The sequence below is a fragment of the Streptopelia decaocto genome, assembly GCF_964273445.1.
Source record: "Streptopelia decaocto genome assembly, chromosome: 12".
In the NCBI taxonomy this organism is placed as follows: domain Eukaryota; kingdom Metazoa; phylum Chordata; class Aves; order Columbiformes; family Columbidae; genus Streptopelia; species Streptopelia decaocto.
Window position 1 is genome coordinate 16,232,423 of NC_138667.1, and position 14,966 is coordinate 16,247,388.

The 14,966-nt window shown below is 41.7% G+C and overlaps 1 protein-coding gene across 2 annotated transcripts in view; it reads left to right on the top strand.

Moving 5' to 3' along the window:
* Positions 1-14,966, top strand: part of SLIT3 (slit guidance ligand 3) — a 482,015-nt gene that overhangs the window by 237,849 nt on the left and 229,200 nt on the right. For both annotated transcript variants that reach the window (XM_082064057.1, XM_082064056.1), the window contains one exon: positions 5,020-5,091. In XM_082064057.1, coding sequence (XP_081920183.1) covers positions 5,020-5,091 — 72 coding nt within the window. The remainder of the gene's footprint in view (positions 1-5,019; positions 5,092-14,966) is intronic.

Consider the following 14,966-nt stretch of genomic DNA (forward strand, 5'->3'; position numbering starts at 1 on the left):
AATGAGACAAATTGCAGTGACCAGGTTGTGTTAAGTATGTGACCTTTTGAGGAGTGGTTCAGCCTGGTTTTAGTCTAGTTATAAAGACATGTTGAGTTGAAGAATAGCCACTAAACTTTAATGCACAAAACCTCAAGAATGTTTCATTTTATTTTATTTTTTTGTAAATGCATAAGACTGAAACGGTTTTTTAACCTATAAATCCCTGTACAGTTGAATTGACCAGAGTCAATGTGTTGTGGTCTTGTATCAGCTGCCACCAGAGAGTTGTGTGTGAGCTCTCTTTGGTATTCCAAGAAGCAATTGAATTGTAGATAAGCTAGAAGGTACTTGAAGGAATCAGGTTAGTTACTCTGGATTTTTCCTTCATTTTAGCTGCACATTGGTTCCACGTGTTAACGGTTAACTCTGTGAGTTTACTGTTTTATTATGGAATCGACATATAATAACATATTGGGAAAGATACATGTTCTGCTGTGAAGCATTTGCTCTTGACTAGTTCTTTAAGTCTTCGCATTAAGCTTTTTAGACATCAAGTCTAGTTCTTAATTGGAGAACACTGAACGATGACCTTTTGGCTCATTTGTGCAGGAGAAATCATAAGAGAGTAGTGTTCACCCACAATAAATATTTCTTAATCAAGCTGCTTTTCAGTCAAGTGCTTTTTTTTAAAAACAGTCTTTTTAAATGTTAGAATCTGTATGGCAAAAATGTCTGGAAAACAACTGGAAACTGCTCAAAGGGATTTTCTGTTTGTTTTTGAAAAAGGTGGCAACTTCAGCATAAAGCTTTCAGGATTGATTTTTTTTTTCTCATTTCCATGTAGTACATCTTATTTTTAGTACCACCATAACTTTGTGAGTTGTATTAAAGTAGCTGTTTTAATCTTTTAGATATACACTTCAAGTGAGGGCTCTTATTTTACAAATGTTCGTAGGGTCTGTGTTCCAATTAACTGATTTACGTTCTGTCACTGGCAAATTAAAAAAAAAAAAAGAGTCTTAATGTCTTTTATTGCTATGTTAGTTGAAATTTCACTTAGGATGCAATAACTGGTGTCAAAGCAAGAAGCTGAAACCCAGCGTTGTAGCAAAGACTCCAGAGGCACTTAGAAAACATCAGCAGTTTGGAGAGGGATTTTTTTCCCCTTCCAATCCTTTTATCAATAAAGCTCTTGCAATTCACATTTGAGGATCAGGAAAACAGCATTAGACTTGCAGAGGGAGTTAATCTGTGTCCAAAGCATTTTAGTTAAATTAAAATAAAAACTAAAAAGTGTATTGACTTGTGCCAGCTCTCGTTTGGATCAGGGTGAGACTAACGTGTGGTCTGTGAGGGCAGGTTTGCTGCTGGATCAGGTTGGCTCCTCTGTCTCTGATCTGTGCCAGCTTGCAGCCGAAGTTCTTGAATACCTGTTCCTCTGTGTCCCCGTCTCTGAAACGATGGCTTTAACCATGTGGTGCTGCCTCTGGAAGCTGTTGGTCCAATGTGTCCAGCATCGTGTCCTGCTTTGCTTTCATAGAGTAGTTAGGGTTGAAGGGACCATCAAAGATCATCTAGTCACCTGGTGGGTTCCTCTGTGACGTGCCGAGGTCTTTCCAAGCATGTTTCCATCGAACAGGACTGGGGTTGAAGGAGGCGGGGGGGGATACGTCGTAAAAGAGACTTTGCTGGGGCTGGGGCAGGATCTCTGTGCCATTTGCACTGCTTGAAAGCTGTGTGGTGGGTTGAACTGGGTGAAACTGGGTCTCTTTAGTTTGGAGGAGACTCAGGGGTGACCTCATTCATGGTAATCAATATGTAAAGGGTGAGTGTCAGGAGGATGGAGCCAGGCTCTTCTGGGTGACAACCAACGGTAGGACAAGGGGCAATGGGTACAAAGTGGAACACAGGAGGCTCCACTTAAATTTGAGAAGAATCTTGTTCCCGGTGAGGGTGGCAGAGCCTGGCCCAGGCTGCCCAGGGAGGTTGTGGAGTCTCCTTCTGTGCAGACATTCCAACCCGCCTGGACACCTTCCTGTGTAACCTCATCTGGGTGTTCCTCTAAAGCTGGAATTTTTCTGATTCCTCCTTAAGATCCGTCACACATCCAGGCATTGAATTCATCTTCCATTACAGAAATAAACAGCTTGAAACCTCTCTATAAGAAACAGGAAACATACTAGTAATCATCATTTAGTTTTTCTTCAGACTAGTTGTTCATTTTTTCTTTAATACCATAACTCAGTTTTTTTTGCCTGTTTCAGGGGGTTTTTGTTTTGTCCTCACATTTGTTTATCTGGTTTTCTGCAGTCACTAATAACTAAGACTTAATTTACATAATGTCAGTGAGAGCTGCTTATTATGTCTATTATGAGATGTAGGGAATGAAAAGCTGAAACTTTAAGATAAACTATATAGACAAGTTGCTCATTACATCCTTCTGCCCTTCGGAGCTAATTCTGTGAAGCGCGCGGGCTGAGCCTGGTTGCCGTTTGTTTGCTTATGAAAGGCGCTCAACAAAAGTTTGGCACAGCGTTAGGAAGCAGAGATGGTCGCTCCTCCTAACTGTCTCAAAAGGGGAGGATTATAAATTGAGATGGTACTTATGGAAAACTGAGCATGCGGTTGGGAATTTTCTTCCATGCTGCGTCACTAACGCCATTCAGACTGTCAGTTCTTCAGAGCATGAGGGGTATTTATTAAATCAGTTGATGGTCCTGGAGGTTCAGAGAGGCAGCATTGTTAGCTAGAGGAGAGCGCCTACATGGGAAATAAAATTAATACAGCTTACAAGAAGATTGTTATAGAAAATGCATGAATTTCCTGGTTTTGCCGGTCTGCAAGTGAGACCTGAGCATAAAGACAAAGCAGAGAGCTAAAATATAGTTAGCCCTTTAGACCATGATAATATTAGGAAAAACAACAACAACAAACCCCACAAACAACAAAACAAATAAACAAAAACTACAAGAACAACAACAAAAAATGAACTTGGAAACCTAATTTATTTTTAAACTTGATTTGAAAATAATGTACAATAAAATGCTGGCCAAGTGCAACTCGAAGTGTTGCTGGGTTTAGTGGGGTTTTATTCAATCACACAGTTCCTCTGTGTCAAGCCCTTTTTGTTCTGCTTTGTGTGTGTCTTGTGCTTTCAGATCTTACTAGTTTTTGCCTTCCTAAGCCATTTTGTCACACTTTTACCGCTGGGTGCAGCTCTGCTGTTCCTCAGTGTCACACCAAAGTGATTCCTTGTCATGAAATGGGTCTTCAGCATAAGAATTCCTTCTTGTAGGTCTGAAATACGCTTTCAACTCTTCTCCGTTCGGGTCGCCTGGACATTTGTCTGGGTTGAAGGTCTGTCTTTAAAGAACTAATATTTTGTTGCTGGCACAAGAAAGGGGAGGTGAAGGAAGGGTCAGGGTGTGGATCAGTGTTAAACAAATTGTGAAGGTCACAAAGAATTTTAATCTGGCTTGAAAAAGAGACTTGTATCCAGCAGCACATTTTTGTGTGTGATAGCCTGAATGGACAATTGTGGCTACTTTGAGAATTTGGTGTAGACTGCATGACTGGTATAAATTGAATTAGTCTCATGACAAGGACATAGTCCCCTTTTTTTTCTATCTGCCTGATGGAAAGCAGAATAAAGCCCGGGGTGACACGTCTTGACCCGCGATGTCACTGTGGGCTTTTGTGACAGGCTCTGATTTCTGGCCTCTCATTTGATAAAGCCAATTTGGTGGAGCCTAGGAAGGGGGCTTGCTGCAACACAAAATGTACTTACAGAAAAGAGGAGCTGCTGGGGAGTACAGATGACTGCCAATCAGTCTTAATAAGCATTAGAAAGTCAGGGTTTCTTTTTGAAATTGGGGCAAAGTCTTGGGCTTGTGTAGCACAGGGACACAGTCACACCAAGCGATGCGCTGTGTCATCTCCCGCGCCGTGGGGTCGCCTTTCTTTGTCCTTTTCTCCAGCCATCCCTGTACCTTCCATTTCCTCCAATTGCTTATTTCTTCTGTTTTTCTTTCCCACTCTTCTCCCTTCCTTTCATCTCCCTGCGCTGCTCTGTTCCCCTCACTCTGTACCCTGAACTGGAGTGGAATTGCTCCTCATTTCCATGCTGACAGGGCGCAGCTCAGAGATCATTGCGAGTGCTGCTTTTCCACACCTGAAAACACTGCAGATTTCTGACTTTGTGTCTGTGTCCCCCCCATTCCTGGAGCCTCCTTCCTGCTCCCGTGGCACTGGGAGGGGGGTGTGAACTTGGAAGATTCCAGGGGAAATATTCATAGCACATCAAAGGAAAAAGCAACTGGCTGCAGGTTGTGTAGGAGCAAACTGTAACCTGCAGTGCTCATTGCTCTGCCTGCACTCGCAATGCAGATGTAATGATTTAAATTGAAGCACATTGTCATGTTTTAAGTACCAGAAAGACATTTTGAATTGCTGGTGGTTTGTTTTTTAAACAAGTTTAAAAATGTGTCATTCCTATTGATACATAATGCAGGGTTGTTGTTTTGTTTTGTTTGTTTTTTTCTTTTAATGATCAAGATCTTTTCACTGTAAATTTACAAAACCCAAAAGAGAATGATTGTCATTTTTTTTCCTGAATATTAATTTCAGATGAGGGGCTGTGATCACAGTATTTTTGCGGGCAGTAAACAGGAGCACGGTGAGAAAATGACATTTGCAGGTGTTCAGTTTGAAGGCACAGGTTTGGCTGCAGGTACCCGACAGCGAGCCGCGGCATTGCGGCATTGCGGCATTGCGCCGCTGTCATGACCGCATTTGAGTCAAGTTTTCTGGAAGTTATGTCATTTGTATCATGAATTCTGGTGATTTTTGTCAGAGAGTCATTTCAGCTCATGTCACAGAGCTCTAGAGGAGATGAAGAAAGTATAAGACATAGTGTGATGTAACAAATCCAGAAATATTTACATTTCCAAGCACATTTACGTTCCATTATCTCGTGTAGATTTGAGAAATGTATTCTTTTCATTAATACAATGTATTTTTTTCTCTTCCCTTATTCAGAGACCTGAGCGAAAACCAGATCAAAGGAATCCCTAGAAAGGCCTTTCGAGGAATCATTGATGTGAAGAACTTGTAAGTGACAATGTCTTTAATACTTGTGGTGAAAACCATTCTCCCTGGGTCACATCTGGCTGTTCAGTCTGTTCCGGTGCCCCACGGTAACTCTGTGCAGCACAGACCGGAGCCGCGGGTGCTGCTGTGTGTGTGTAACCTCCGAGTAAAGGAAAAATAGACTTCAAGGCTTTATCCCTCCCTGCAAAATCCAGTGAAATCACTGTCCAAGCCTTGAAGCACGATACTCATAGGAAAAGAATTGGTAGAGTTGGGGGAGAATTGAACAACTTCACTTAGATGTAGCATGTATGATAGATGTGGCACACAGGTACAGTGCTTGAGGACAAATAGCAGAAAATGAAAAAAATAACAATTTGGCAAATAAATTGTGCGTGCTTTGACAGTTTATATGTATCAAAAATTAAAGGAACTTTTAAAAGCCATTAAAGAGTGAAAAGTGCATTTTGCCATTTGTGCTAATAAGCTAGTCTGGCCTAGCCTTTTCTATAACATGTAGTCTGAATTATGTGTAAATAAAGACTTTCAGCTCTATATTTCAGAGCTGCTAGAGGCTCTTACATGTTTCTTACCAGTAATGCATTTCTGTGTGCACCCACAAGCTGATGCACCGTTGGCATCATTGGAGTCAACATGAGGTGAATTGAAAAAGGAAATAACAGCCAGAGTCGGGATTTCCTGACAAAAATGCAGCCGCTCTCAGAACCGTTTCAGAGCCATTAGTTTTAGCCTTGTGTTCCCACACCGGTACCTGAAATCTGTGACCCCAACATGTTCTATATTGTAAGCAACGTGTAAATGGTTTGGATTTTTTTTTTTTGTTTAATTAGTAGAAGAATCAGCTGAAGGAGATCTGAAAACGTGCACTTTTCTACCTAACAGTCTTACAACATATCCATGCTCAGTTTTCTTGCCCCAATGAACAACTTCTTTAGTGTCCAGACTGAATTTTTTCCTCTAGGCTGCTAAGGGGTGTCAGCAGGAGTCAGAGCGTGACCGTGTCCACGTCCAAGAGCAAAGCACAGTCCTTGTGCCTTCTCTGGGGATGCTGTCCTGTGGGGTCTATCGCATCACTGGGGTTCGTGCAAAGGAGACAGCACAGCAAAAAAACAAAGCAGGACCTCCTGCAAACTGGGAAACATGAGCAGAGGAACAAGGCGGTGAGATGGCCCTTGTCTCTCCGAGCGGTGCGCAAGGCTCCTTTGGAGACCCGCAGGCACACAGGGCGTGAAGGCTTTTACACGTCGTATAACACGTGCAGCTGTTTCTGCAGGCGTTCAGCATCCTGAGCTTGTGTTTCTTTAATGGCTTGTTACTTACTGCTGGTATGTTCAACAGCGACTTCAGCTTTTCAGGTGTGAAGGCTTTTTACCTGAAAGTCAGCTGGAGAAAACGCATCTTGAGGGGCCATTTAAACTCATCTAAGCCTCCTTTTCAGTGGAGGAGCACCTGAGGACCTGTGTGAACAGGTCTGGTTTGTAAGATTGTGGATTTTAGACAGAAGCATGGCATTTTTGTCACATTAGCATCAACTTTACTTACATTGTATAATCTAGAGGAACAGTAGATGTTTTCTGGTTACAAAAATCTACCTTTTCTGACTGTGATTCACTGTTAATTGTCTAACTTCATTTAAAATAGTAACATCTGTATTTGGAGTTGATTTCACCTCTGGTAAGCTGTCAGAAAAATCACAGGTGTCCTGTAATTTTTGCCCCCAATCTCAGCACAGAAGGAACCGGGCTCCCACCTTTACCTGAGCTGATAGCAAGGCATGGATGGCTGGAGTCCTCAAGGGAACTCTCTACGTCTTGGCATCTAAAGCTTTAACAAAATTTGTGACTGTCAATTTAGGCAGTATCTATTAATTTGCTGTAAAGGACACAGCATCAGAAGTGCCTCCCCATAGCCACTGTCTTTCAGGAATACTGAAGTTATCACAGAATCATAAAATAGTTCTGTTTGGAAACGACCTCTGGAGGTCATCTAGTCCGAACTCAAGTTCAGCAGGAGCACGAAGTTTAGTAGTCTAATTAACAGATTTGCTGGTGTGAGCAATGAGTACTCATTGTTTAGGTAAATATCAGGAGAAGCAGACTTTTCACTCAGAACTATAGTAAATTTTTTCTCTATAAGGAACAGATGAATTGTGTATCTGGGGTGGTTCATTACATCAGATGACTGTTGCTTCCAGACACAGATCGGTGGCCTATGAGTTGCTGAGAAAAATGTGACAGAACCTTGAGCCACCTTGCTACTGGAAACACATCAACATTTCTGCAGCAATATCGGTAAGGGTGGGATGCAAGTTGAACCAAGTTAATATTTAAAGCTCTTAGAGGCTTAGATGTGCTGGTTCCCAGTGACTCCCTGACACACGAACCTACGCTGACATGAGAGCAGCAGGGTCGGACGTTCCTAAGGTTATCGCTTTGCAGATTTCTTGTACCATCTCAGTGTTCTTCCACCTTAGAAAGCATGTTTTTGAGGGGTGTTGGAGACTTTTAGACGTAAGAAATAAGTTACATATTCTCCCACGCTCTCCGACCCTTTCCAGTTTATCTTTAGAATTGATCTCGGGAAAGGCTGGCATGGAATGGTCCTTGTTGTCATGGCTTGGCATTTGACATGGCCTCAGCTTCTTCCAGTTACTCCATGAAGTGTCTAAATGTTGTGAAAAAAATAATAACTCTGTAGATATTATAACAGGTCCACTGCAAGTGTTAGGCCATGTGAAGGTCCCCAGATTAACACTGTCTTTAACAGCAGTTTGGAAAGTGTTCCTCAGGAAAAAATGCAGCAAGGTTAATGCAAAAGACTAAGCTGGGGCCTGAACTGATTTAGGATATGGGCACCAAAATGCTCAGCTGAAGGGTTTAATGTAACTTATAGTAGGTGCCATTTGGAAACTCTGTGAGAATTACCCTGTCTCATCATGGCCGTAGCAGTGAGCAACACCAAGTGTCAGGCTGTGAACAGCTGGAGCATACTGGTGTAAAAAGAAAATAAAGTAAATAAAAATCCTGAATTTAAAAGAAGAGGTGCTGCTGCGTGTGCTGAGGGATGAGAGTCTTTGGTGATGTCCTTTGAGCACCCGAACTGCAGAACTGGCTTGATACCGCTACAATTTTGGTCATTAAAAATAAAGGAAAAATGTTCTGATGATAGGAAATAATTTTAAGAAAAGTGTTATAGAAAGCAGTGTTTCAGGGTATTCTTCACTGTGCATTCCTTTTTAAATGGGAAAAGCTTTCTATCTTTTGTCATTCTCTTAGCAGAGCAGTCAGCCCAGGAAAATGGGCTCGTAGAGGAGCTGTGCTAAACGAGAGCTTTTAAATGTCAGGAGGCCAAGGTTTTTGCATGAGGTGAAGCCAAAGCAGAGACTGGCAAGACCAGGCTTTAAAACTCCTGAGTGGGAGAAAGTTCGTTTTGGAATTATTTTAATATAACAAGTGTTTTCTGCTATTTAACTGTAAAATCAAATGAAGCATCTGCATGCAATAAGCTAGTAAGTCTACTTCTGATTAAATTATAGAAATAATTATACAGCTTTTAGAAAGTTTCATAAACACATAATGTCCGTTACCAGAGGTGAACTTATTTGGGAACTGGGTGTAAACTGACGCTTTGAACGCATTGCAGAATAGATGTGTAAATGCTACTCAGTGGTCCTAGAAGAGCAGCACAAGAAAGGGCAAGCGAGGGCCGGCTTGCAGTGCACACCTGTGTTCAATTTCTGTTCCTTATTACTTAGAGAGCAGGAAATGTCTCTTGCAGGAATCCAGCCCCGAGTAAGCACGTTTATTTCAAGAATTAAAGTATATGGATGTGGGTCTCGTTGAGCTTTGGGCTAACTCAGCACTGTCAGCCGTGGCCTTCCATCATAAAAACAGATAGAGCCGCTTCTTGGATTTCGGCACATTTCCCTGCTTGTGTCACATCGCGGCATCCAGCGTTTCTCTGGTGAGGCTTTCCTGGTGAACTAAGCGGCCCAGCCCACTGTACCAAGGGCAGCCAGCTTCCTAGAACAGAAATGTGCAAAGCTTGACTCAAATAAAGATCTTGTAACAGCACCAGCCTCTCCGTTAGGGGTTTACCTGTGGTTACAGCAGGATATTCCCGGCTCTTCCTCTCGCTTTGCTCAGTTCAGGACTGCGAAGCTGAACACAACCCATTGCGTTGTGTGGGGATTGCCAAGCGTTGCAGGAATGTGATTCTGGAGGGAGGGTGATACCGGAGCTGCTTGTCTTGTAAGGATCGTTCCCCCATAAGAAATGCACAGATTGCAAAGAATTACTCCTCCTGGCAAACTGCTGCCCTGTGTCTTCTTGCCGTCTCTTGGCAGAAGTTTATTCCTTTATTTTGCAGCATTGCAGTGAGGAAAATGGATAGCCTGAGACTTACCAGCAAGCAGAGATCTGCCTGAGACCAAAATGGCAGGACCCTGGTTGCGTGTTTCCCCAAGTCTTGCTCCTTTGTCACCTGCCCCCACCTTGCACCTCTCAGGAAAAGCTACTTCTATAGGCAGTGAGAGCACAAATGTACATGGCGTGTGTATGCGGAGGACACAGACTTGTTGTCAGCGTCTAGATCCACGGGCACGGTGCAAGTGCTGGGGGCAGGAGCTGTGTCCGCACGACCTACAGGGCTCTAAAGGACACAAATGATTTGCCAAGAGGAAACACGAATCCATTTGCAGTGCAGATGTGTGGGGAGAATGGCAGAGCAGAGGGGAGACACCCCGTTGAACAGCCCACAGAGCTGGGGCCACGTTCAATTACACAGCTCCTGCTTGTTCTCTGAGCAGTTGCTGCCATTTATTGGTCTTGATTTGCTGGAACTCGGTTCCATGTGTATTCAGCTTCTGTCTTTTTCCTTTTGTAGTCTTTGATTGTAAGATAGCATTTGGTAGCGCTGGGATTCAGAAAAACACAGGCTAACAGTTTCATCTGTCATGATAATACAGGCTCGTTGCATTTCTGTCTAAATATTTCTCAGCCGCGCTGAAGATAATAGCTCATATTACTAGACCTGCAAGCTACTTTCCTTGCATCGTGGGGCCACTTAGGAAATTGCGGGTAATGTTCTTCTTTATAGCCCTAACGGTTCCTTTGGAGGAAGAAATCAAGCATTTAGATTTCTTTTAAAAATGCAGAAATACATCAGCACGTATGTAACGTATACCACTTCTCTAAGTCATTGCACATTTACTTCCCTAGTGGTCACATTACGTGTGCAATATAAAAAGTCAGAGCTGTGCGAGTGCTGTAAAATATTTTTCTGACTATTAGTTTCAGGTTTTTATTTGTTAAATGGCTTTTCCTGGAAGATACTCCTACTTTTTCTGCATGCATGTACTATTACCATCAATCCATGTGACTTTTACAAATATTAAACATCAAAATTGCACATTCAGGTTTTGGAAAAAGCTGAACCTGCTTTTCAAGTCGGGAGGTGTTTTGCATTCACCTATGCAAAACATGAAACTGTTCCTATGTAATTTTTTTATCCATCGCAACTAGCACTGTAGAGCATATTTGTAATACTTGCCATTCAGCCATAGAATAGAAATAATTAAACATGCTTGTCAAGTTAAAATAATGAATAAACCCAGGGAATTAATGATTGATTTGTGTGTAGCCATTTCACTAGCAGAAAGCAAGCAAGTGGTTCTGAGTTATTTGCTGTACATAAATACACAGTATATCTTAATGAAATGTTACACTAGAAAACTTAACAGCTTCCCTTGAGAACACAGACTAAAGGAGTTATCCGGAGCCCTCTGAAATTCTTGGCGTTAGTTTCTTGACGTTTGTGTACGGTATTCAGCGTTACTATTGCAGTTTGCAGTTAAATAAAACAAAAAGAGGAGGATAAATGGTTGGCCAGATTTTCCACTCGTTTGGTGTAAAATCTGGACTAAGTCTACTGAAGTTAGTGGTTGGCCTCAAATAAAAGCAATGGAATGGCTAGAGGAGAATTGCTTATCGCATGCTGGCTTGTGCGTTTGCTTATGTATCCTTCTACAGACTGAACAAAGTGTGTCTGTATTTGATGATGTGCGTGAAAGGCACAGTATATTTTAAATATCAATACGTGAAAATGTAAAGGAAGTCTAAATTTGTATTATGGAACAGATTTCAGGTTGCTTTGATCTCAGCTGGTATTTTTGATTGTTTTCAGAGCTGACAAAACAAGTCAGAGGTATTGAAACAGTCAGCTATTTGAAAATACTCGTTAGAGACAAGCCTTTTGCACTCTGTAGGGGGTGAAAAGAACATATTACTTGAACCTTAAAAATTTGCAAATAGTTTTTCTCCTCCTTATCTGTAAATTCACACTGCACTCAATGTATTCCAACAGTGTATTCCTTTCTGTCTCCTGTAATTGGTATTCATTGTGGTAGTGACCGTAATGAATTCAAGGGAGATCTCTGTGGCCATCACATTTGCTTTTCTAGACATTCCATTGTAATGCACCATTATTATAATGCTAAAATAACACGTTACCAACTTACCGCCTTCTATGGAGAAACATCACCTGCAGCGTAAGTTAATTTTATGAATATATTAGTTTGAGCTTTTGCCATCTGTTCTACCCCTCATAATAAATGCAAAAAGCATATATTTCACAAATAACTCATTAAAAAGCTATGATTGATTGAAATGCACGTGCATGTTCCTTGCAGAACGCATTTAAGGTGAGATATGCGAAGCCAACCAAGCAGAGTCTGAGTGTTAGCAGTGGATGTTCTGTGGTACGGTGATGCTCGTGTCTTTCCATCCTCAGCCGGCCTGGTGCAGAGGGCGACCGCACCAAGCAGCAGAGATGCCGGCTGCTTCGTTTGTTGTGTGAGAGTCCTGACCCACCTTTGGAGGGACCGACCGGCTGTGGATCCAGCTCTGCTTGGGCAGCTGCTGCTGGCTGTGCTGCCTGAGGACACTTCGGCACGGATCATCCCTTTGCTTCCCCCTCTTCCAGTTTGTTCAGTTCTGAATCACTAACCTTTAAAATCTTCCTACCCTGATCTTTCTAAATAACTTCTCTTGTCTATCCTATACTAAAAGTTAAAGAAAAAAAAACAAAAAGGAAAAAGCCCTAAATGCTGTGGAGCTGAACTTGCAGCCAGCAGGAAGGCATAGGGAGGAGTTGTGTTTTCGTTGTCCCCACTTGAAGGTGCCTCGCAGATCACCCTGCCCATTGCAATCAGAACTTCACAGCTGCCACAGACGTGGCCAAAAGTAAAACTGTTAGGAACGCAGGGGTTAAAACTTAAAATGCGCATCTTTTTAATCCCAGTTTCTTCTCCTGCCGTTTGTGCACGGCCAGGGGCGATGTGCCGGGCACAATGTCCCTGGGCACAAGGTGTGTGTCCTGTCTGGGGACAGGCTGCCTGGCTCCCTGCACTCGCGGGAGGGCCAGGGGTGAGCAGAGTGTTTGAATAAGGAGTGAATTCTGTGTTTTTCTAGGCTGTGGTACCCCCAGGCTGTGCCTTCTGAATGGCTGCACTCTCTACCAGTTTACCATGATAGTCAAGAGATATGGTGTTTTTCAAGCGTCATTACAATCCTGAAAATTTTGCGTAAATCTCTCATATCGTAAGGAGCAGTCATTATTCAAACTTACCTTCTTGGGAAGAAAGCTTTGTGGGATTTTTGCATTGTCCAGTGATAGTAAAAGATGCCAGTTCAGCGCTGATCTTTCTGGCTAGTGAGTTAATTTCAGTATCCATAGCGCATTTTTGCGAATGCTCTGCAGTAATGTTTTGTCAGCTCTTCGCATGGGGAGCTGCACGGTTTGGCCCCAACATGCAGGATATTCCTGTATTTTATGAGAAGAGCTGCTAAGGGGAATGTTGCTTCCTTGCTTTATTCCTGAACAGATTGTCATGGTCCCAAATGCATCAGGGAGCAATGGCAGAAACATGTGCAGACTAATAACCTGCAAATTCTGCAACACACATGATAAATACTGGAAAAGAACCATTTAAAGAAGTATTTAAATGTATGTCATATTGGGTAGTGTGATTAGACTACACTTGTATTTTTAAAACACAGTTTGCTTTATATAACCCTCTTTCCCATGTTCCTCACTAATAAATAAAACACCAGGCGGACTAAACAGCACAGAATGGTCTTAAATCTGTTGAATGTGCTGAACTACCACTTGTGCTTCACTTGAGATTGATTTCACAGATTGAACGTGCACTGTGGATTTTTATTTTATGTTTTTTAATGAAAACATCTGCATTAAGTAGAGTGGATGTCTGCTCTGTTCTGTCCAGTTGCGTTTCAGGATGTCTTTGTTTCACGGAGCCGCAAGGGATCTGTCACCAACAACTCATTAGAAGCCGAACCATCACTCCTGAGAAACAGATTTCCTCACTGTAAAGGTTGCTCTCCCCTGAGTAAAATGTCAGATAAATAAAAGCTGAAATATCTCTTAAGTGTGCTCTACCTATGAAATAGAGGTACATAAGCCTGCAGTATTTACTAGTGGAGGATGTATGTTTGGTGGCATTTAATCTGGTGGCATTTAATAGTCTTATAATTTTCATTGTTGTGATGTGAATCAGGGCTGACTACCTCCATAATAAGGTTATACATAACTTTGGTTTACCCAATTTCTCTATTCAGTTTATCTACTGCAATATATACTGTATTCAATATCATGTTTTAGGCAAACCCTAGATTTCTATATATTTCTTGTAGACCTGAGATAAGCATAAATACCACTTGTTTTTAGCTTTTCTGGAAATGTACTTTAAGCACCATTTTAAGGCAGCACTTCCCTTGTTCTTATGGTAAAATCCTAATGTTGGTGACAGGAAAGCTGAAGCATACCATGCAGGCCTAAGTTGGCCTTTCCATCTACTTCAGATTCTGTTCTGATCTTCCCTGTGCTTTCTATTTTGCATAATTTATTGCCTTCCCTGCTTCTATAGCCATTAGCAGCGCCACTCTGAAAGTTGGTCATTAGTAGGATTTTTGGATGGGAACCATTTGCATGGGAGACTGAAAACGTTCAGTGTTTGGGTGTGAGAACCCCAGGCTTGATGGTCACATTTAAAATTTGTAGCGAATTTTGTTTGATTAGGTAGAAACTAATTAAAAAATAAGTTTCAAGAATCTAGAGATTCAAGTTGTATGTAATTCACTTGCCTCAATGTGACGTTGCTGTAGATTTTTAAATGAGACCCAAGCTTAATGTCCAGAGCTTTGCAAGAGAAAACCTCCCCGTAGGTTTAATGGGATCCGCTATCTGGGGTTGGAAATCAGCTACAGAAAATCAGGGTGACTGTGGATATTTTCAGGGATTACTTATCTGCTTACTTATTTTGCTGAGCTCTGCTCGGTGCTCTCTGGGCTGATTATTCCTTTATCCTAATAAAGCATAGATAAATTTTGATGCAACACCCATACTGCAGCTCCGCTTTTGTACAGAGAGTAATGAATAGCAGATTTGGCCCTTTTCTATTTTATTAGTCTTGCGAAAGTCTCTTTGACAGAAACAAACTTCAGAAAATAACCATGATTTAAAAACAGGCTATGCGGTATTCTTACTGTCCTTTTGATATAAAACTTGATTAAAATGGGATGTGACATCAGTTGAAAAAGCATGAAAATCAGATTTTCTTTATACCTTTTTAGGCTAACCTATGCATGCAGTTTATCTTTGGATAATTTATGCTGTCTTTGTGCCATACCTTAATTTTGAATACATTTGTTGAAAATTTCCTGTAACATTCATCTGTGACTGTCAAAAGGAGCTTTTATTCTGAAAAAAAAATAGCACTGGTTTTAATTATAATTCTAAATAGCTTCATAACCACTGTGAACTCTGAATTTACATCATTTTTATGATACCCGCACCAT